Below are 20808 nucleotides of genomic sequence, written 5' to 3' on the forward strand. Positions count from 1 at the left end.
CCAAATAAGACAGTAATATAAGATATAAGTAGTGACGAGTGGTGTAATGCAGATCATGTACTGTTTATGGGTGTTAGATATAGGAAGAATAAAGAATAATACAATTTTTGACTGTATACTTCGTTGACACAAGATTTTTTCGCCTGCGGCGCTATCAATCTCTGCCCACCTGCCCTATATATACATACACATAAGAAGTTTAAAGTCTATTGTTGCATTTGTACATCCAAAGTACGTACGTATATAAGTACCTTTGCAATGTATTATCGTAAAGGTACCTATTTAAATCAATATTCTTATATTATTTACAGTTTTCAAATTAATGACAAGAAGAATTTAAAGTACTCTACTGTAAAATGGCAAAAAATCAGTTAAGCCTGTTCTGTTCCAAGGGTACCTATGAAATTTTGAATACCTATCGGAAAAAATGCATTTTTATTTCTAAGATTTAAATTAAAGTCTTAATTCCTTACTTATAGAGGAAAATTTGCCAAGCCGTAGAGAAAATTTGGAAAAGCTGTTAATAAAAATCTCTCGACTTTGATTTGAAACTTAATTTCTTAATTTCGCTGGTATTTTTTGGCCGTAACAGCATAAAAAATGGCCTCGCCTCGAAATTTCTGAAATTCCCTGTTATTTTTGGTGTGGGAAGTAGGTAAGGCTTCGAACCTTTATTTTTATTCGTTCCGGTTCGAATAAAAAAAAATACATCGGTTTGGTTCCGGTTTTTATTTTGTTTTGTTTGTTTTATCGAAATACCTACTATAATTTCTTCGATCGGTGACAGAAAGATGATTATGTTTTAGATCTGGTCTATGGTCAGCATCAGTTATCTATCTATGATTGTTTTGACGTCTAAAAGTTTCAAGAGAAGTTTTTGTGGTGCAAACATAATACTTATATTATTATCCTATGAAAGAGATCACCCTTCCACTTTTTTGTTCTATTAAATTTCATAATTTTATGGAAAACGAACTAATACAATGAATGATGTCTGTCGTATATGTCTAGAAACAGGGGCTTCAGTTCCTCTATTTCAGTCAGTTATAAATGACGTTTCATCACAAATGTTTCATAAACTTTTGATTTGTACTTCAGTGCAAGTCAGTACTTGAATATAAATATCAATCCATATTATAATTCGCGGAGTATTATGCTAATTTGATAAAGTTTTGTGGTTAACTTTCAGGTGTCCGACAATGGTTCAATGCCGACTGCACTATGTGCGGTCTGTGCAGACAGATTGGAAGATGCCTACCAATTGCGAGAGCAAGCTCAAAGGACTGACGCAGGCTTGAGACATCAATTGGCCCTTCAAATTGGTAATAACGTTGTAATCGAACTCGAGACTTCTCGATTGGCATGCACGCACACTGCCGACTGAAATTCCAGCCACCGAGAGAGTACCAATTTTGCTGGTACTTCTAAACTACACGTCTGCGAATGAAAAGCAAAACAAAATTTTCACTCTTGTCGTGTGTGGTCGTACGCAATACACTCATTTTTACAACGTTTTTATTAGGTGGTATTCTTATTTGTCCGGTGGTTGTTTGTCCGGTACAAATCTTGCAATCGATTTTTAATTAACTTCCCGACTAGCTAGACATTTGAAACTTTTAGAATATATCAGAACACGATGCCAATGCATTTTTTTAAATACTTTTAGCCATCTTTAAGTAGAATTAAATTCATTTTCAGTTAATTCTGTTTTGTATGAAAAGTTATTTCGGAAGAAATCCGTAATCCAATCTACTATTATTAGTTGCTAGGAAATTATTAATATATACGTGCGTTACTATGGAAATCAGTATGAGTGTCAAAATGACATTCCAGTATTATTTCTATCAAATTCAATTTTTTTTGATCGTTTAAGCTAGTCAAGTCAAGTTTATGATTCAACAGAAAATTTAAAAACGTATATAAAAAGTTCTTTTTATCTTGTAAAGCGTCAATTACATTGAGCTTTTTTACGAGCTGTTTATTGGCGAATTTAAAAGCGGGCGATACAGCTACTGCGATTTGATGATTACACACAAAACTTTCCATTCGCCGAGAAGCCACAAGCCAGCGAGTATTTTGACGGAACGTAGTTCATTTTTTGTACCGGGAGGTCGCTACGCTCTACTGCGCAGACAGTGTTGCCAACTAAAATTTTCAAAATTCAGTAGATTTTTTGATAGATCTACTGAAATTTCAGTAGACATGGCAACACTGTCAGCGCAGACGCAGATCATAGACAATAGATACGTAAAAAAGCATAGATAATAATATAGACAAGCTAGCGAGTTGATATCGTAACGATATGTGAATATTATTGTGTTCTGTGTTTGGGTTCTAGCGCTAAAAAATGAAGTGGAACGTAAATAATATTGTGGATTTCTTAACGTCTACCAGCAGTGCCCTGTGCTATGGAATATAAAAGACAAAAACTATTGCAATACAAATTTAAAAGATGAAATTTTCAAACGTCTTTTTAGTGAACTTAATGAAAAGCAGTTAATTGGGGGAATGGATACGAAACAATTGAAGGCAAAAATTAAATCTATTAAAGATGTATATAGACTTGAATTAAACAAAGTTTAACGATGGAAATTATTTGAATGAGGTTTTGGCAACAAGAAACAGCAAATCAAATTTGGTGAGTAAAATATTATTTATTTTAATGTCTATTTATTTACAGATCATTATAAATGCATTATTAATCAGAGTCCAACTTTCTTCCATTGCCAAGGCAGGGGATGTTCTTCTGTGAAGTATGTAGCATATGTTCGTCTGACTTCCTCAGCAGCACGTCTGTAATTATTGCTGCCTAGATTATTAATAGGCTGCAGAATATTGGCACTTTCCCTCCAGAGCCCAGGTGTTATATTCCCAGTGTTTAAATCCTCTCTATCCACTGCTTGTTGTGGAGCAATCTTTCGTAACCAGTTATGAAGACTGCAAGCAGCCCAAATAACTTTATCAATAGTTTCCGGTTTCAGCTCAATCGGTCTTAAAAATATTCTAAATCGCCATGCAAGTATGCCAAAAGCATTCTCTACGACCCGTCTGGCACGGGAAAGACGATAATTGAATATTTTTTCAACATCACTGAGACCAGTTCTACTGTACGGTTTCAGCAGATTTTCTCTTAAAGGGAAAGCATCATCTCCAATAATAACCCCGTATTCAGGCATCCCAAGAGTATGGCTTTCCATTGCAATGTTCTGAGTGCTATCTCTGAATATTGCACTGTCACTTGCTCGGCCATTTCCACCTACGTCGATGTAAGTAAAGCAGTAATCGGCATCAACCATAGCAAATAATATGATACTATAGGTTTTTTTGTAATTGAAGCAGGCTGAACCGGAACATGGAGGTCTTTTAATGGTGACGTGTTTCCCGTCGATGGCTCCAAAACATTTAGGAAAATTCCAACGCTGGAAGAATTTCTTTTCGGTTTCTTTCCATTCATCAACTGTTTTAGGTACCTGTAAACAATAAAAGTAATAAATTAAATTAAATTAAAGTAATATTTTAAATAAATTGAAATCAGTAACAGATTTGTATTACTTCTAGGATCTGTCACAAAACAGCCAAGAAACAGTGCCAGATGAGGGCAGTGTAAGCTGTAGGGAATCTGTTGAGTCCGACAACGACAACTGCCCAGAAAAACGCTGCAAGAACAAGTCGCCTGCAAAAATGAGACCACCAGCGACGCCAATGAAAACGGTTAAAAAACGACCAGCATCCGAAAAATATCCTTCTGAAATATCAGAAGCGATTCACCAATTAGACCAAATTGCACAGAATGCATCTGAGGAGAAACCGTTTGACATTTTCGGAAAGTTTGTTGCATCTGAGCTTCGTCAGCTACCACAGCGACAAGCCATCTTACTACAGCAGGAACTTCAAAACTCTATCATTCGTTCTAAGCTATCCTCTTTGGAGCATGTCGTTTATTTAAGCCCACAACAAGTTGTCGATAGTGCATTTTCACCATCTTCTAACCATACACTTGCTTCGCATTCTGTCTCTTCAAACGAGGATAATGACGGTTTAAGACAGGCTATGTTTAATACATTTGGGGCAAGTATGCAGTATGCAGTAATACTATATATTGTAACTTTACTTTCATGAAATATATTCTTACAAGAAAAACTGCTGTTAATAATTATTCGTAGTAAACTAATTTTCACTCACCTCAATAAATGGTTGAAGGGCTCGAGAAATCGCCGTAAGCACTTGGGGCAAAAACTTCGATATTGTTGGTTCCGGAATTCGAAACAGGTATTCCAGAGACTTGAATGAATCACCAGTTGCTAAATAACGTAGTGTAACTTCCAGTTTTGTGACTTCTGGGATTGCCATCCTCATTTTCGTATCTTGTTTTTTGAGCATTCCATCTACCATTTGTAGTAAATCATCAAAATGAGTACAGTTTAATCTCAAAATATTTCGATAAGCCACATGATCTTCGTCTTTCAACTCTTTCAGTAAATTGCTCGATGCACCATATTTCTCACGTCTTTCTATCCATGATTTTACCCACAATCTTCTGTGCCTCAATTTCTGCTTTTCTTTCCTTTCTAATTCCATTTTGATAGCATGAGCTAAAATAACGACTCCCGCGCGAATTACTTCCCTCGACATTTTGAAAAGGTACTACTGATTGTATATAATAATTATATAATACTGTATGTAATGTATTGTATTCAACTGCTTGTAGTTATTTAAAATTAGCAAAAATGCTTGCCGAACAATGTTTCCATTAAACGTCAAAACGGTAAATTTCAAAATGAGTAGTTCGTTTTTCCCGCCACCATCGCTCTACTGCGCAGACGCAGTAGGCCCACACGCCGGCGTGTAGCGTGTAAAGTTGACCGGCTTTCAACTTTTCTCGGTAGATTACACTGGGCGACTTTACAGGCAGATTATAAATTCGCCAATAAACAGCTCGTAAAAAAGCTCAATGTAATTGACGCTTAATTATTATTGTTATTGTCAACAATAATTAATCAAGCTGGTTTGACACCATGATGAAAGGATGCATTGGAAAATGATTTTGGAACAATAAGAACACATCTATCTATATTCTATTTAGATTTATTTATATTAAAATTATTTAGTGTTTAATTTTGAAATGTAAAATAATTATAAAATCGTATTTGTATGGTGAGATGGCTGTACGTAACTTAATTATCACAATATTACTCTAATCGATATGTTGATTGATTCAATATTAATATGGCACATCAAACAACAGAGCATTTACCTCATAACGTCATAACGTATGAAATAATATACCTAGTATTTTTAAATACTGCGCGGGAACCTTTTACCTACTTCATACGTACGTACAATAATATTATTATAAACGCGCCAGTCAATCGCGACATCTATCGGTTATACTTGAAGCACTAGGAGGGAGGACATTGCTCAAAGCAAGATAAAAATTGTACGTTCAGTGAGGTTACATTTCGGCAGCATGCAAAAAAATCGTCTACGGTCGGGCACTCGGGTAGTACAGGTCGTCTTTCGAACATTCAACAAATACTATGAAAGACGTACATGTATACACATCTCCAGCTCAGCGGCTGGTTAAAAATATGCCAGAAATACTTACGTGGATGCGCTTAGCGGACGGGCGACAAATTAAAGATATTTTACAATAATTAATTATTAGAATAAATGTAGTTATTTGAATACGTACATATTATTAGATAATAATTTGGGAGATCAGTGCACATTTGCTCCTATACAAGAGCCGTATATGTTTTAAAGAAAAGCTAAATAAGACTCAATTGAGACTTCATTGCTAAAAAAAAAAAAAAAAATCATTAAAAGTGGATACGTATAATCAATGTTTTGAAAAGAGGTAACTCAGGACGTTTTTTGTCTAATAAATATGGCGTCAGCACCTCAACGATGTCGGATATAAAAAAAACAAAGTGAAGAAATTTCACAGTTTATGAATTGTAGTGTCCGAGGATGGCAGCTTAGAGCGGAAAGTTATGAAATAATCACAAATTATAAAGTCATTTCATTAGTATCATCTATGACCAAAGTTGAATTTAACGATCGTTTTCTAAAGCAATTTATATCATTTTCCGTAGCTGTGCCAATGATGATTTTTATGATAACCGTATTTTGCAATTCTGTTACTGGTACCTTTAATACCTCAAATACTCTTGAATTGAATTCCTTCTTAATGTAGTTTTGTTTACTATTCTTCTAGAGTCAATAGACAACTGTGAAAATGAGAAGTTTTCTTCAAACGACAAAACGCATAATAATCTGAAATCACTTCTGAGAGAAACTATCGACAAAATATTGAAAAGTGAAACAGTGACGTGCGCGACCGCGGGCAATCTCAAAATCACAAAAGTCTGTAAGAACCGATCGAAGGAATCTCCATCGATAGTGAGATCCGCAGGACATTGGCGAGCCGATGACGGGCTGACAGGAAGTGCGCGCTCATCTAAAGTCTATAAAATAGTGATCGGCGGAGTGAACGATTCCCCGACTAATTTCAAATCCCATCCGAAGGAGGTTAAACGCCAGCGTAAGAAGTTTGAATGCCGCGAGTGTCTGCAAGTTCTTTTTAACTTTCGCACCTACAGAAAGCACATGAAAGTTGACCATCCCAGTATCGAGTGAGTTTTGCAGATATTTTTTTTATTTCATGGTTTTGTTAATGTTCTGTTGACGGTTACAAGTAAATTGTACATAAAACATTTCACCGTGGCACAGTTCGCCGTGAGCTTTCTAATCGGAAAGAGATGACCGCATACTATACGGTCTCCAATTCTATTAGATTCAATATGAACATTAATTCAAATTTCATAGCTGATTTTGGCAAAATTCATGAATTTAAGAATGAAAACCTAACCTAATCTAACCTAACAAATCGAGTGCTTAAAGTCAGACAACGTTATCTACAAAAAAGTGTTTTTTTTTTTTTTTGAGATAACGTTATTTTACATTTACGGCTAGATAATAGTCAAACAGCGTTATGTCAATCTTTTCTAATTTCTTATTAAATCGTCAGTAAAGTTTAATGCTAACTACATTAGTTACCCTTGTTTTCATATTTTTTAAAAACTATCCCTATAAATTTTAACATCATCATAAGCAAGATAAATGTACAATACACAATAAATTATAAAATATTAACATTAGGTTTTAAATAAACATTTCCCTTGTTAAGTTACAAGAATCTAAATCTAAAATAACGATTTTTGGCTCTCCTGTAAAGTTGCACTTTTGTAGATAGTGTTGTTTGACACTAAGCCCTCGAAATAATCCAGTATATCGGCTTTTTTCAAAATTGTGACAAAACACTTAAAAAGGCTGACTTTACATTGCAACAACAGGAACCATATTGAATTGTATTAAATAATATTTCAACAAAAAGATTTTAAGAAAATACATAACTATCGATTGTTCTGAATATGTGTTTTTCGACACCAATCTTGACAAGCAGTCATATTTTATTTAATGAGTCCCTTCATCTACAAAATACAATAAAATTCTCTCGCCAGTCAGCATAGTTAAAAATGTGACATCATGTTATTGTCGAAAGAACGTAGTAGCTAACATGTTATTTTTGTATAAATTATATTAAAATATTTGCAAATAGAACGATTTAAGGAACGTATCCATAATATTTACGTTGATAATCAATTTGTATTCAATATCAGTCTATTTCCAATGAATTTAAACGAGATTTAAATAAAAAAAATCTATTTTTTATCAATCCTCCAAAAATTCAGCTACTGTGCTTTTTGCTGTGTCGAATTTAGTGAAGGCGAGTTCTGCAATATAAAAGTTCATGTGACAACCCTAATTGCTCATAATATTTTTGATGACTGTTCAGTGGGTGCATGCTTTTGGTACAAATATACATGGATTAAATTGCGAGAAACGAGTGATGACTTATGAATAGCAATGATGCACATTGAGTGATGTCTTAGAAATGGAAGGAGGGCAGCTCATATGCATGGTGTTAGAGAAGCCGCCGCTGGTAAGGACTACTAGTTAAAATCGTCGTAATTAAGTAGGATGCCCGTAGCTAAATTCTAACAGCACACTGGCGCGAACCCAGCAGATACAGGTTCAAGTCCCATCGGGTGTCATATTTTTTTATACAAAATGATTTTTTCTAGTGTGTTTATGCATGATATGTTTTCAAAAAACTTGGTACATTTGCCTGTTACTTGCTCACAGTTTGATGTGAAAGTGCATTTGGTAGATCTGTCCAATGGGGTTCGTATATCCCATCATCCGTTTTCTTCCATCCCCATCTGCGATGTTCCTCTGGCCCCACACATGGCCCCATCATCGAGTCACATCACCGATCGTCGGTGACTTTCGGTGATGTGACAAATTCTTAGTCCTATCCGGATTCACTATGTTTAAACTGATAACTGTATGTGTTTTTTGTATTCCTATTTTCAGAAGAAAGGGTGCCACATATATCTGTGATTTCTGTGGTATAGGTCGCCCGACTATCACTGAACTTCGAATCCATATACGCATGCATACAGGTTTGCATAGTAAATTTTCATTGGCGGAGGCAGTAGTATGTGTTACCTTTTTGAGATAACCGAGTGGCGTGTGGATGAAATTTAATAGAAACTGGACACGAGTGTTCTCTTTGGTTACAATACCTATGAATTGAAACGATCGTGCTCGCAAGGATTTAATAATACCTTATATTCCACATACGGATTATTTTTATATTTAACATTTCAAAGATAAATATGAGACCCTTTACATAGTCTGGGTTATCTCTAGTTAAGGTCATTGGCCATTTGTTAAACCCGCTGAGTCGTCGCTCTGGAATCAAATTCACATTGGAAAACAATCTGTATATTTGAACCAACCACTGGATTTAAACCCGTGACACGTAGCTTTGTAAAACTTGATGAAATAAGTAAAAGCAGTCAATCTAAAGAATATGGATTTCAGATCAAAACCAATTTCCAAATTGATTCAAATTATATATAACCAAATAGAAAAACTTTTACACTAGTCTGTGTGAAGTGAAATTTTGACCTATTATTCAGCCTTAAATGGATGTGTATTCGTATATATTTGTATATTTATCTTTCCAGGTGAGAGACCGTACAAGTGCACAGTCTGTGGAAACGGATTTATAAACAGTGGTAATCTGAAACGACACATGAACAATAGACATATCAAGGTAATTAACGTTGGTATACGATGTCTATTCAATGAGTATGTGACCTTTTTTTCCCCACGATTCAAATAAAGCATAGGAGATTTTTTCCCATATGCAGAGTCAGTCAGTCTGTGAGTTAGTAAGTGACAGCGCCCGTCAGATTTTTAATTCACGCGAAAATTATGACATGCTTGGCGATACCCAAGCGGAAACCGTTGGAAAGAATCAGCAGGCTTTTAATGACGATACCATAAGTATCGGACAAATTAAGAAGTAGTACAACTTCTTCAAAGATGGCCGCACATCAGTGGAGATGACCGAAACGACAAGGTCATTGACCGTGTTTGCACCATTACCGATGGTTACTACCTGGACGTCCTTCATTGTCTTCGTGACGCCGTGTGGTGGAGGAGACCAGATCTGCTGGGAGCAAAAATACCAACCGCTTCATGACAAGGCACCCGCTCATTTATCACTTTTTCCCATCTACCCTTGTAAATGTGGAGTATATCGATTTTCTTGACAGTTTCCAAAGTGCACCGCATGATGTGCACGATTCCTGGATGAAGGATGAATGATCGAGAGTAATCAATAACAACTTTACTGCTATGAACAAGCAAAAATTCATATCATATAAAAATAAATATTCAAAGCAATTTGGTTGAATAAAACTATCGCCCTCCTAACTACCATCACCGATGGTAGGTTAGTTCTGCACCTTGGGAAAGCGAACAACTGATGCTCTCGATTTCTTAAATAGTCATCAAAGACACGCAGCTCAACACTATCAAGAATGGCATACTGGCTTTTCATTTACACCAAACATAAGTTGGAAAAAATACGTAACCATCTAAAGATCTCTTTTCAATAAATTTTTGCATTGCATTCTAAGTCTATTATGTTATCGATGATTGAATTCTTTTGTGTTTAGGAGAAGCGTTACCAATGTAAGCTGTGTCTGAAGGGCTTTGCCGATCCATCCACCCTCTGTACTCACAACAGGAGCGTACACAAGCGAGACTTTAAATTTCCATGCGGGATCTGCGGCAAAGGCTTTTTAAGCAACTACAAGCGTCAAAGACATCTCCTGTCGCATGCTAACGCAAAACCGTTCAGTTGCAAAATCTGCGGTAGCACCTACACTCGCTTAGGAAATTTGAAAGACCACGTGAGGAGGACTCATGTCGACATTTCAACAGACCATTGTGACAATTATTGCGAGAAAATAATCCTTTAAATATCAATCATATTGAATCCTCTGTGAAAGTGTCGACTACTTTTTCAAGTAAAACATTCCTGATAGTTGTCACATAGTATATGAGTACTTCGCCAGCAAAAGATACATATATGAATAAAAAAAATAACAGAAACAAATGATGAATCTACTGTTTCCTTTAGTCCAGCGCCATGGCCCTACACCGCTCGCCGTGTCCGAAAGAGTGAGACAGGGTGACGGTCGTCCGAGACAAGAATGAGAAGGGAAGAATCCGTATTTTTACAATAGATAGGATTACCCTCTTGGATGGCACCCAGGGTACGTGATGTGCCTTACAACTGCTGAATGAAAATCTGCAATGGAGTGTCAGCGTCAACGCATGCAGCACCGCACACGGCTTTGGTTTTAGCTGTATTTATATGCATATCATAGACTAGCATAGTGTATTCACCTGTCATAATGTGACAGGTGATAACGAAAACCAGAATTCTAGCAATACAATTCGTCAGTAGCGAAGGGTGGAGGTAGGCGTTAAGATCCGGCATAAATAGGGCACACTAAACTTTGTCAGTCAAACGTATTTGTTTTCATTGAACTAAGACTACAATGTTTAGAGTGTTTACTAGTTTTTAAAATTCAATTAAACCCTGATTAATAAGGGGCCAAGTGTGTACAAGATTTTTTGTGTTTTCCTTCAAAGTAGCAGCTATGAAAATTATTATTGTATTGCATTTTAAAATGAAAACGATATTATTTTACATCTTGCTTATACATACTTGCAAACATGATATAAAAATATTGTCTCCCTCTTTCACATTGCATTGTCGGAAAATAAAGAATCAACATTGAACGCATGTATTTTTTTTTGTTGTTGATAATTATGTTATTAAAGATTGATTTTTAAAAAATAAGACATTTGATAAAATACACAGATTTTTAAAACACGTATAAAACATCAAAAATAATTTAAATGTCAGCTATTTCCACGCTACGCCCACGGTGGCCGCGCGGCATAAGCGTTGGACTATAAAGCCGTGGGTCCCAGGTTCGAATCCTGGGTCTGGCAAGTACACATATTGTTTTTCAATTTGTGTGTGTCAGGGTATGGACCTGATAGGTTGAGCAAGTGGCTGACATCCATTTCTCGTAAAAAAACAAAATCTGTCAATGCAAACCTCCACTTTGTGGAGGCCCATATGATCCTATCAGGATCGGACATGGTCGGAAAAAAAAAAATTTATAATTTAACATTAGACCATTCTCTCTTGGCATATTATTCTCTCTGATACTTTTTAATTTGGTTTCAATATACCTGGCGCTTAGAAATAACAAGGAGATAAATGTACAAACATATGGAAGAGATCTATAAATTACCTATATTATTTTAAATACAGAACATTATAAATAAATGTATTAGAGTGCCACAGAATCGTATACCTCCTTGAATAGCATGTTCACCTGATACCTACATTTTGATTCAGAGCATACATATCCAGCCAGCACACAAAATAACAAGAAGGTACTTAATTACGTCTAAACAAAATGTAGTATTATTTTTAATAATTATATAAACCATTAAGTATGTGTGTGATATTTTCAACAAATTTTTATTGAGCATCAATAGTAAAGTTGATTAATAAAATTGATATGTATAAGTATCATTAGTATAAGTGACAGTACGCATAAATGAGGTGCGATATATATACCTACATACACACTTATCACACGTTAGACTGAAAACAAAAATAATCCGAGTAGTGTCATTTTCCCTTTGAGCCCGTTTAAATATATGGAAAGATCGATCAGATTGTTGCCTAAGAAGAAATCTGAGGATACGATGTTGGCCTGGTGGGTCCAGCGGTACTGCAGCCACGAGGTGAGGTTTCGGTTGAGCGCATCGGCGTTCTTGCGGAGGCTGCCCTTGCCGAGGATGACGTCGAGGGTGGTCGGCGTGGTCTGCGCCATGGCCGACCACAGCGGGTTGCTCCCGGGAACCGTGGGGCGATAGGGATAGCTCATCACGCCGTCGAGATATTCCAGGAGTCGGTGCGGGTCGTTCGTGTTACCCCACATGTGCTTCACACTCGGCCACAGCCATGCGTTGGCTGAAAAATATTAAAATATATATATACCTATATAATTGTATAATATATTTCATCTAGGGCAGGTTAGCTATGTAGTCGTTCCGAGCTCGATTGTCCTTCACCGCCAAGTGCCGATCCAGGATAACGATCCACCCAGACACTCATCGAATCGCCGAACGTACGACTCCTCTTCGATCTGCTCTCACAAAATACCTACTTCCACGGCTAGCTGTTATCCGTGCACCGCAGATGTTCCGCCTACCGCAGTCGTCAAATGGTGCGTGCAGTCGCAAAATTTATCTGTGGATTGGACAAAGATGGACCCACAATGTATAGGTACATGACGAATCTAATGACGCCGCATTGATTAAGTACCTACGTCATTCCGTTCCAGATTCTGTTCAACTGAACAACTTACTGCACGTATGTACACTGTATCGACTATATAGATGTATTATACTGATCGTATTGCTGTCGGTTTTGTACCTACCCACAATGTATATAATTCATGTTCCCAATTTATACGCCACACTCAGTCGACCTGAGTTTAGCGGGGAACAGTCAGTATATACTCACTCGTATTATTACTTTCCAGGCACTCGTAGTGTGAAATAGGTAACTGGCCGAATCGGTTCTTAAAAATATTAAAAGATCCCTGGGTACTAGCAACTAGATAATTTGTTTACCACAGCAAAAATGTAATGAACTATCGACGAACGATTCATCTGATTTCAAAATGTAACATTGTTTACTGAATATACATATTTTGAAAACACCTCAGATATACATACCCATATCCACTAGAGAAAAATCTTGTGGAATTATGTAAATACTAAAATTTGGAAAGATTTTGACGTCGGCTACCAATCAAAGGAATCTTGTCGTATTGATATAATTTGTTAAAAGCTTTAGATAGGTATGAATACTACCAAATTTCGTCGTAATTAGATTAGACACACGTGTCTCAATTGGTAAAGCACATTGACCCGAATCAAATCGGATATGGCGATTCAAGTCCCGCCGGGCATCGGTATTTTTATCAAAGATTTTGTCTAGTGTTTTCAAAATTTGTATAAAAATGTAATGGTTATGACATTTTAGGAATGCGTATTTTTTATTCTGTTCCTACCGTTTGTAATGGTTCTTTCCGGGTATCCAATGATTAATCTTCTTCCGGACTTCACAATTTCTGAAACTGTAGGTCCGACTATTTCTCTGCTTTCATAAATAGTTCTTTGGAAGTCTGAAATGTGGTCACCCAATTCTCTGTTCAGCAAGTCGAGCAGATCTTCGTGTCGTTGGACAATGATGTTGTTCGACTCGTAAAACCCCACCGGCAATTGGTGTATGTCCAATATCACAATCTAAAATATTTATTTATTTATTTAGAATAAGACCTATTGGCCGATGTGTCATAATACACAATACAATACAAAATTATGAAGAGTATAAAAATATATTTAGTAATGAAATCGATAAAAAATATAGGAGAATTTGAAAACACTTCAAATATGTAGGTACCTAATAGAAAATCTTTTTTGAAAAATGCGACGCCCGATGGGATGTGAACCTGTAATCACTGGATTCGCGCCTATGTGCTTTACCAATTAAACTACGGGCGTCATGTCTAATTACGATGAAATTAAATAGTAGTTTTTACATGAAATACTTATAAAATTTTCGATATCGCCTTTTGTGTTTTAAATCAAGGCATCAATAATTAACTGTTATGTATTACGTAAGGGACGCATTTTTTTGTTTCTGCTCCGGGCGCTAAAATACCTTGCTACGCCCCTGCATATAATGATTATTTACTAAACCATAATATTGGTTTTTGTGTTAATCGAATCGGATTTGATGATCATGTTTGCATACTAACATACATTTATTATAATGATGGTTAGGTTAGGCTCAACTTATTTTTAGATCGGCTGTACGTTTAATTCACTTACCTCATCTGTCGTCGACTCTAAAAATCTTTGAATGTCTTTTAAGATAGGCAGCAGCCGCCTCACTTGTATCAAATTGTGGTTCACCCAAAACCTTGGGGGATCAAATTAAAAATCCTTAATTAAATTTCATCGTTACAAGGTACCTACCAAAGACAAACTTACAAAAAGGGCAGGCGCTTAGCGTTGTACCGACGGGCTGCGTTCGGCCAATGAATGATTTTAATAGGTAAGTACCTATGTGTATTGCCCAAAAAATCCTTATTCAAAAAAAGAGTGGATCATTTTAACGCCAGTGGGTAGGCATTTAACGTCAAACGAAGGCCCAACACCTAAACTGATTATTTAAGCAGATACATAATATATAATATGTCCATTGTATACCGACACATCGATATAATAAATAATTTTGGGTGATATGTAAGTTCGAGGTCATGACTCATGAGTCGGTCACCTGTGGCATTTTCTTTTCTTTCGACCATGTCCGATCCTAATAGGATCATATGGGCCTCCACAGAGTGAAGGTTTGTATGAAAAGATTTTATTTTTACGAAAAATTTGCCATACCCTGGATTTGAACCTGGGACCCTCGACACTATAGACCGGCGCTTAAGCCACACATAATAGTATGTTTCTGTCATCATCATAAGGAACCTGATAATCGAAGCTTCCTCCAGTAATTTTCTCAACGTACCCCTTTATTAGTGACTTCACCCACACTCGCTTTCCAGTTTGGTACCCTCAGTAGGCATACGGCAATACCTATTTTTAGGGCTTTTTTAAAAAAAACAAAGGAGCCGGAACTAACTTCTTGCCAAACTTCTTACCTACTAAAGAAAATTATATTGAAACATCATTTAAAGTTAAGAGGGGACATGCTCAGCGTACGTCAAAATGGAGCTTTTATGCTATTTTCAAAGCATGATGCTGGACATTCCTTAAACGTTGTAGATAATATTATATTTACATCATTTTGAAGCCTTATTATCCTTTATATTTATTTTAAACATTTGATGACTGTATAAAGTATTTTTATTACATAAAATAGTATTCTTTTAAACCTGTCGCTCTGATGTTTTAGAATATAGTCATATTTCAGTACGTCCATGTGAAGTGGTGTTAATATTTTTTATATTTATTATATTTTAAAAGCATTTATAAAACCATTATTCAAATTTATGTCGACATTATTATAGTGAAATATTTACAATAAAAATTTATATTGATAATCTCTGATCCCAAATTTGACAAGAATTAGGCATTTTATTATTCAAAAAATGGGCAAGATTTACACATTTAAAGATAATTTTAAAGATACTGATTATAAGCTATGTCTTTGACCATTCAAATGTGATAAACATTCTACGAATAATGTTTGCTTTATAATAATTATTGACCTAAGAATAAGGTAGTATTTTTTTGAAATACACCATTTCTATTGGAATTTCCCAGTGGCTAAGTTACAACATACGGCCGTAGCCATAAATTGACAAACGATAAATGAAGTAGAGAGTAAGATCATGGTAACGCGCGTGTTTGAATATGTACCGTTTAAAAAAAATCGGTTATGTTTTTTTACGATTACAGCAAATTTGTGATGTGCGTTTATCTCACTTATCTGGTCAATTTCCTATGCTAGAGCCCTGTCAGTCCCCCCTTTGTGGGGTCCATAGTGATTTCCAAAGTTCAGTCCAATTACCGTTTGGCAAATCGTCATGATTGCTTTTCTTAGTAGAGTTTATGGATGAATGTCTTCCACTGAGTAACCACCGATCAATGTATTTTGAAGGACCAAGAAGTGTCAAAGGTAGTCCGACGAGTTTGATGAACAAAAGTCCAGGACCTGTTTTGGTTTTCAAAGAAGCTCTTATTGAGGTAATAATTAGATTCATTTGCGAAAGTTCACATTCACTTGAAGAAATGGTAATAGAATTCTATGTATATTATATCAAACGCAATAGTTTTTCAGATACCTTTGTCTTTTCATATGAGATGATTCAGGAAAATTAACTTGTACCTACCTAGGTACTATGTAAGTGCGAACATTATTTCGTCTAATTGCTTTTGAAACGTTAAAAATACCATGAAAAAAGGTGCTGGAACGCCGTTCCACCGCGTTACATTACAAAAAAAAGCCCTGATTTTATTATTAATAGCTGTGTCATGAAAAAATGTGTGTTTCAATAAATTACTTTCGATCTGTATCTCCGATTCCTCTGTAGTACGCAATCCGGAAGTCGAGATATCTGATTCCGAAAGCGAGCTGGCTCCAAATGTCTCTGTCCTGGCAGAGGACGTAGCGTTGCAGGGCTGATCGATAGAATCCGCCGCCGCCTTTGCTCTCGCTGTCGTCGTCGAAACTGAACGAACCCGCGTTGTGGGCTCCCGGTAAAATCAATCGAGACACGGGGGTGTGTGCGATCTCATTTCTAAAAGATAAATCAGAAAAGAAACATCGTCCCGACAAAGAAGAAAAAAAAATATGAATTTCTTAAAAAGATTAACTACCTACTGAGTACCTACGTATTAAATTAGTTGGAAGATTTAAAATATTTCAGTGTATAAACAGTTCAACAGTTACCTTATATCGGCCATCCAAGTCGGCTGAATTTTAAAGCAGTTAGATTTGATAAGATCACCATTCTTGAAACTGGCAATCCAAAATGGAAAGCATTGAGGTCCAGTGGGCAAAGAAGAATTTTCTGCATTTTTGGAAATCTAAAATAATAATTTGGATTATTTATAGCCTCAATTATCAGCTGATCTTAATAGCATTGTATTGTCGATAGAAGCACTCACCGAAAACGCTGAAGAGAAACCTAGAAGGTAGATGAGAGCGAAGTTGAAAAAAGTTTATTAAAACCTATGATTAAATTAGGTCCAAAAATATACTCTACTTTTTGTCATTACAGCACGTGAAACAAAATATTTCCGTTTTCTTTGATTTTTCATTTACAATTTCATACATTATTTTAAAGTTGGCAAAAAGTATACCATACTTAGTAGGCATGTGTACTGTCACCAGATGGGAAAAAACCCCTGGTCCGCAGTTTCAAATCACATATCCACAACCTAATCATACGCCCTTGAATTAGGATTTGCCTCCCCTGATTTACGAAATATCATCGCAACGCACTTCGACAGGCGAAAGCGGGCCGAGTACCTGATCATTTTTCTAAGAAATTTCAGGCGACCTTGAATACTGACCGCCGAGGCAGAGCATTTCTCGAATAACCCGCGCCCCTCTGCCCCTCTCTTGAGTAGGATGGGCCCGCTAAAAATTAAAGATGCTTTTAAAAAAATAAAGTTAGTTGAGATTTACCCTACAATGAAGTGACAACACAAAACCAGTGTTACGTCGGCGCGTAGCGTCGCCCGCGGGAACCGTATAATCAACCGGGTTTCTAACCATTTTTAAATCAATCGTCAATAACCCGTAATCGTTGTAATACCAATCGGTGACTCGCGCAAAAACCCAACGAAAGTTAATCAATTCCCTAGTGAGCGAAAAAGTGAATCTCTTTCCCCGTTATTGTGTTATTAATAATCCCTATAACCGCCTCAAAACCACGCGTCGCGTCCTCGACAAAAACGTTTTCGCGCCCGTTTGGCCAATGTGTTCAAACACGTGCTCCCACATAGTGACTGTGCCATAGCTAAATCTAAGACTCCTTTAAGTGTAATTAATGATGTAATCCAACCAATGTCTGAAAAGTTAATGTAATTAAACGTCCCTGCGCAGGGAAATTGTCAAATCAAAGACGTGTTTTATCTTGAATTATATGTCCTGATGTCCACACAACCCTCAATCAAGGTGATACTCGTGAAGAACGCTGCCAGCATACATGTGAGTTGTCCAACCCATTCTTCCCGGTATTATACTGTCGCCCATGCGTGAGGCGAACGAAGTCAATGCGACTTCGGGAACCACGGCCCTGAGAAACTCAAGTGTGTGACATCAAACCTATAGTTTTGTGAATTTTGAAAATAAAAATAAATTCTCTGGCGCCCTATTATTAAAAAAAACCCTAAGCAAAAATATATTTCGCCCACGCTACCGTTAAAACAAAGTGAAAATTACGAGACAAACCCAGTAACAACAAATTCGCGCGTAAACCAAACAAGATAAAAATCAAAACCAGGGGCGTTCAACCTAATACACAGTGTTTTAAAAAAAATATTGCGAGCCGCCAAAAATTAAAACGACGTTAATGTCCATGATAAGAAATCAGTGCAATGAAACCCGAAAATGCCACGAACGTGGGTTCTCACAGAACGACCGTTCCTACGATGCTGCAGCCACCCCCCCCGTCTACTGGCAGCTGCCGGGGACCACCGACACCGGAGGTCCTGGAAAAGTCCAGGGTATGACCTGCCTGTCAAGGTCGCCCCCCTCTGCCCGACGACCCCTAGCACGAGAACTCAGCCCTGTCTTCGCATCCCCGCGTCAATCTTGCGACGGAGTCGCCGCACCCCAGCACACGTCCAAATTGCACCTCCCGCCGAACGACACCTGATCTCCGCAACCCCCCGCCTACCCCTGAAAAGGCGACCCAGCCCCGACCACTGCAGCAGTCCGAAGAAGCCGATCATGTGACGACACCCTACCGAAACCGGCTACCCCTCCAGAATCGTTGGCACTTGCCGAGAAAAATCTCGCAAGACGAAATGGCGTCTCCGACGGCACGAGACTCATAACCCGTTGAGCATCCCGCTCGCGGGTCGAAAAAACGTGCCCCATGAAAACCCTATCAATGTGTTACCAACGCGAACCATTCGAAACCCCCGCGATTTATTAGTGAAATTTTCTTTGTTTTATCAATACACGCCCCATTTACTTTACGTGATCGCTGATATGAAATTCGAAACAAATTGCAGTATGGAGGTTTGTCACCAGACATAAAAAAGGCCCTGATGCCCGACAGTTCCAAATTCCAAATCAACGATTTAACTTTAATATCAAAACACCTCCCCAACTAAAAGGTTGCACAGCCCTGCAGTACAAACGAAACGTTTCAAACATTTTTGTTACGAACACATTTTTTACACGAAGTCCCTTTCAAGTGTAGACTGCAGGTACCCGCATCCAACCTTGAATACGGCGGACGGACGTAAAGTCCCGTTGTTCGGCCAAGCAGCTTCCCTTCACCCCACACCCGTGGCGGTCCACCCCCGCGTCTCCTTACCTACCAACAGGCTTTTTGAAAAAAAAGTTTTTAGTTCGCAATTAACCCCTAAATAAACCGGACGCGGCAAAATCGTTCCTCGACGGACGCGTCGCTCCTGCGGGAAGCGGCGTGGTCGCCAGGACAAGCCGGACGACATGTTACCCTAAATTGATATCAGTGCGCCCCTTTTGCCGATAACGTATTAATATTGATTCCCATAATTATCCCGGAACGCGCACCGCGTCCCCGATAAAGTGCCCCGGCGCCGATCGCGCCATTGTGTGAACAAATAATACAAAGTGAATGTGCGACAGCTAAATCTAAGACTCCTTTAAGTGCAATTAATGATGTATTCCTAACCTGTCTGGAACTTAATGTAATTAAATGTCCCTGCGCAGGGAAATTGTCAAATCAAAAATATGTGTTTTATATAATTAAACCCCGCGATGTCACGCATCTCCCAATCAAAATAATACTGAAGAAGATTCAACCACCGACATACAAGTGAGTGCCTCCCTATCATTCTTCCCGGTATTAGTACATAATAATAATATGTTAGTGTCCAGTGGTGCACCCAGGGGGGGGGGGGGCAAGGGGCCTTGCCCCCCCCCAAAAACATTGAAATTGAAAGCCAATAGATTAGACAAATAAAAACACGGCAAAAAATGATTTGAAATTCTCCAGCAACCTCATTAGAAAAATTTCTTAGATTGTAATTTCTAACACAAAAATTTCGAAACACTAATGTCGGGTTTTTTTAGAAACTCAATCTCTAATGGAAATGTCAAAAAATTCTCGGTGTCCACCCGAATTCCGGAGTGGTTTACACCAGTGGCGCAAGTGGGGGCAAGGGGCCCTGGCACCCCCCAAACATGAAAATTATCAGAATGATTTTAAACATTGACACCGAAAGCCAATAAAACACGGCCAAAAAAATGATTTGTAATAATTCTCCAGCACCCTTTTTAGAAAAATTTCTTAGATTTTAATTTCTAGCACAAAAATTTCGAAACACTAATGTCAGGTTTTTTTAGAAACCCAATACCTAAGGGAACTGTCAAAAAATTCTCGGTGTCCACCCGAATTCCGGAGTGGTGTAGGTCATGGCTGGGGAGGGCTGACAGGGCTCTAGCCAGGGGGCCCGGGCTGTGGGGGGCCCGGCGTGTCGGGTTGACCAGATAAGTGTGATAAACACACATAATAAATTAGCTTTAATAGTAAAAAA

General features: G+C 37.6%; 2 protein-coding genes across 4 annotated transcripts; one reads left to right on the plus strand and one right to left on the minus strand.

The window, feature by feature from the left end:
* The first annotated feature begins 821 nt into the window (after window positions 1–821).
* LOC147068849 (uncharacterized) lies at window positions 822–11329 on the plus strand. 3 transcript variants are annotated; one of them, XM_085951106.1, is made up of 6 exons: window positions 840–1103; window positions 1190–1322; window positions 6218–6635; window positions 8440–8528; window positions 9099–9187; window positions 10098–11329. In XM_085951106.1, exons 1-6 carry the CDS (start codon window positions 984–986, stop codon window positions 10401–10403), a joined length of 1155 nt encoding a protein of 384 aa, XP_085807232.1. In that variant the 5' UTR covers window positions 840–983; the 3' UTR covers window positions 10404–11329. The 3 variants fall into 3 exon arrangements, with proteins under 3 accessions (XP_085807234.1, XP_085807232.1, XP_085807233.1); XM_085951107.1 differs by having other exon boundaries at window positions 840–882; XM_085951108.1 differs by lacking the exon at window positions 1190–1322 and having other exon boundaries at window positions 822–882; window positions 10098–11320.
* A 781-nt stretch (window positions 11330–12110) lies between these two features.
* Window positions 12111–17638, minus strand: LOC147068850 (PI-PLC X domain-containing protein 1-like). The gene is made up of 5 exons (XM_085951549.1): window positions 17610–17638; window positions 16608–16844; window positions 14419–14509; window positions 13596–13830; window positions 12111–12487 (listed from the first exon to the last, which is right to left on the minus strand). Exons 1-5 carry the CDS (start codon window positions 17636–17638, stop codon window positions 12111–12113), a joined length of 969 nt encoding a protein of 322 aa, XP_085807675.1.
* Window positions 17639–20808: the final 3170 nt, after the last annotated feature.

The sequence above is a fragment of the Rhyacophila brunnea genome, unplaced genomic scaffold (genome assembly GCF_057557595.1).
Source record: "Rhyacophila brunnea isolate RB1 unplaced genomic scaffold, BYU_Rbru_1.0 scaffold_24, whole genome shotgun sequence".
Classification (NCBI taxonomy): Eukaryota; Metazoa; Arthropoda; class Insecta; order Trichoptera; family Rhyacophilidae; genus Rhyacophila; species Rhyacophila brunnea.

Coding starts and splice junctions, on each gene's coding strand:
- LOC147068849 (XM_085951106.1), top strand. CDS start 984: ATGAATGATGTCTGTCGTATATGTCTAGAAACAGGGGCTTCAGTTCCT. Junction 1,104..1,189: donor TGATTTGTACTTCAGTGCAA/GTCAGTACTTGA, acceptor GTTAACTTTCAG/GTGTCCGACAATGGTTCAAT. Junction 1,323..6,217: donor TCAATTGGCCCTTCAAATTG/GTAATAACGTTG, acceptor CTATTCTTCTAG/AGTCAATAGACAACTGTGAA.
- LOC147068850 (XM_085951549.1), bottom strand. CDS start 17,638: ATGCTCTGCCTCGGCGGTCAGTATTCAAG. Junction 14,510..16,607: donor ATCGGAGATACAGATCGAAA/GTAATTTATTGA, acceptor TGATCCCCCAAG/GTTTTGGGTGAACCACAATT. Junction 12,488..13,595: donor GGAAAGAACCATTACAAACG/GTAGGAACAGAA, acceptor AATATTTTTCAG/CCAACGCATGGCTGTGGCCG.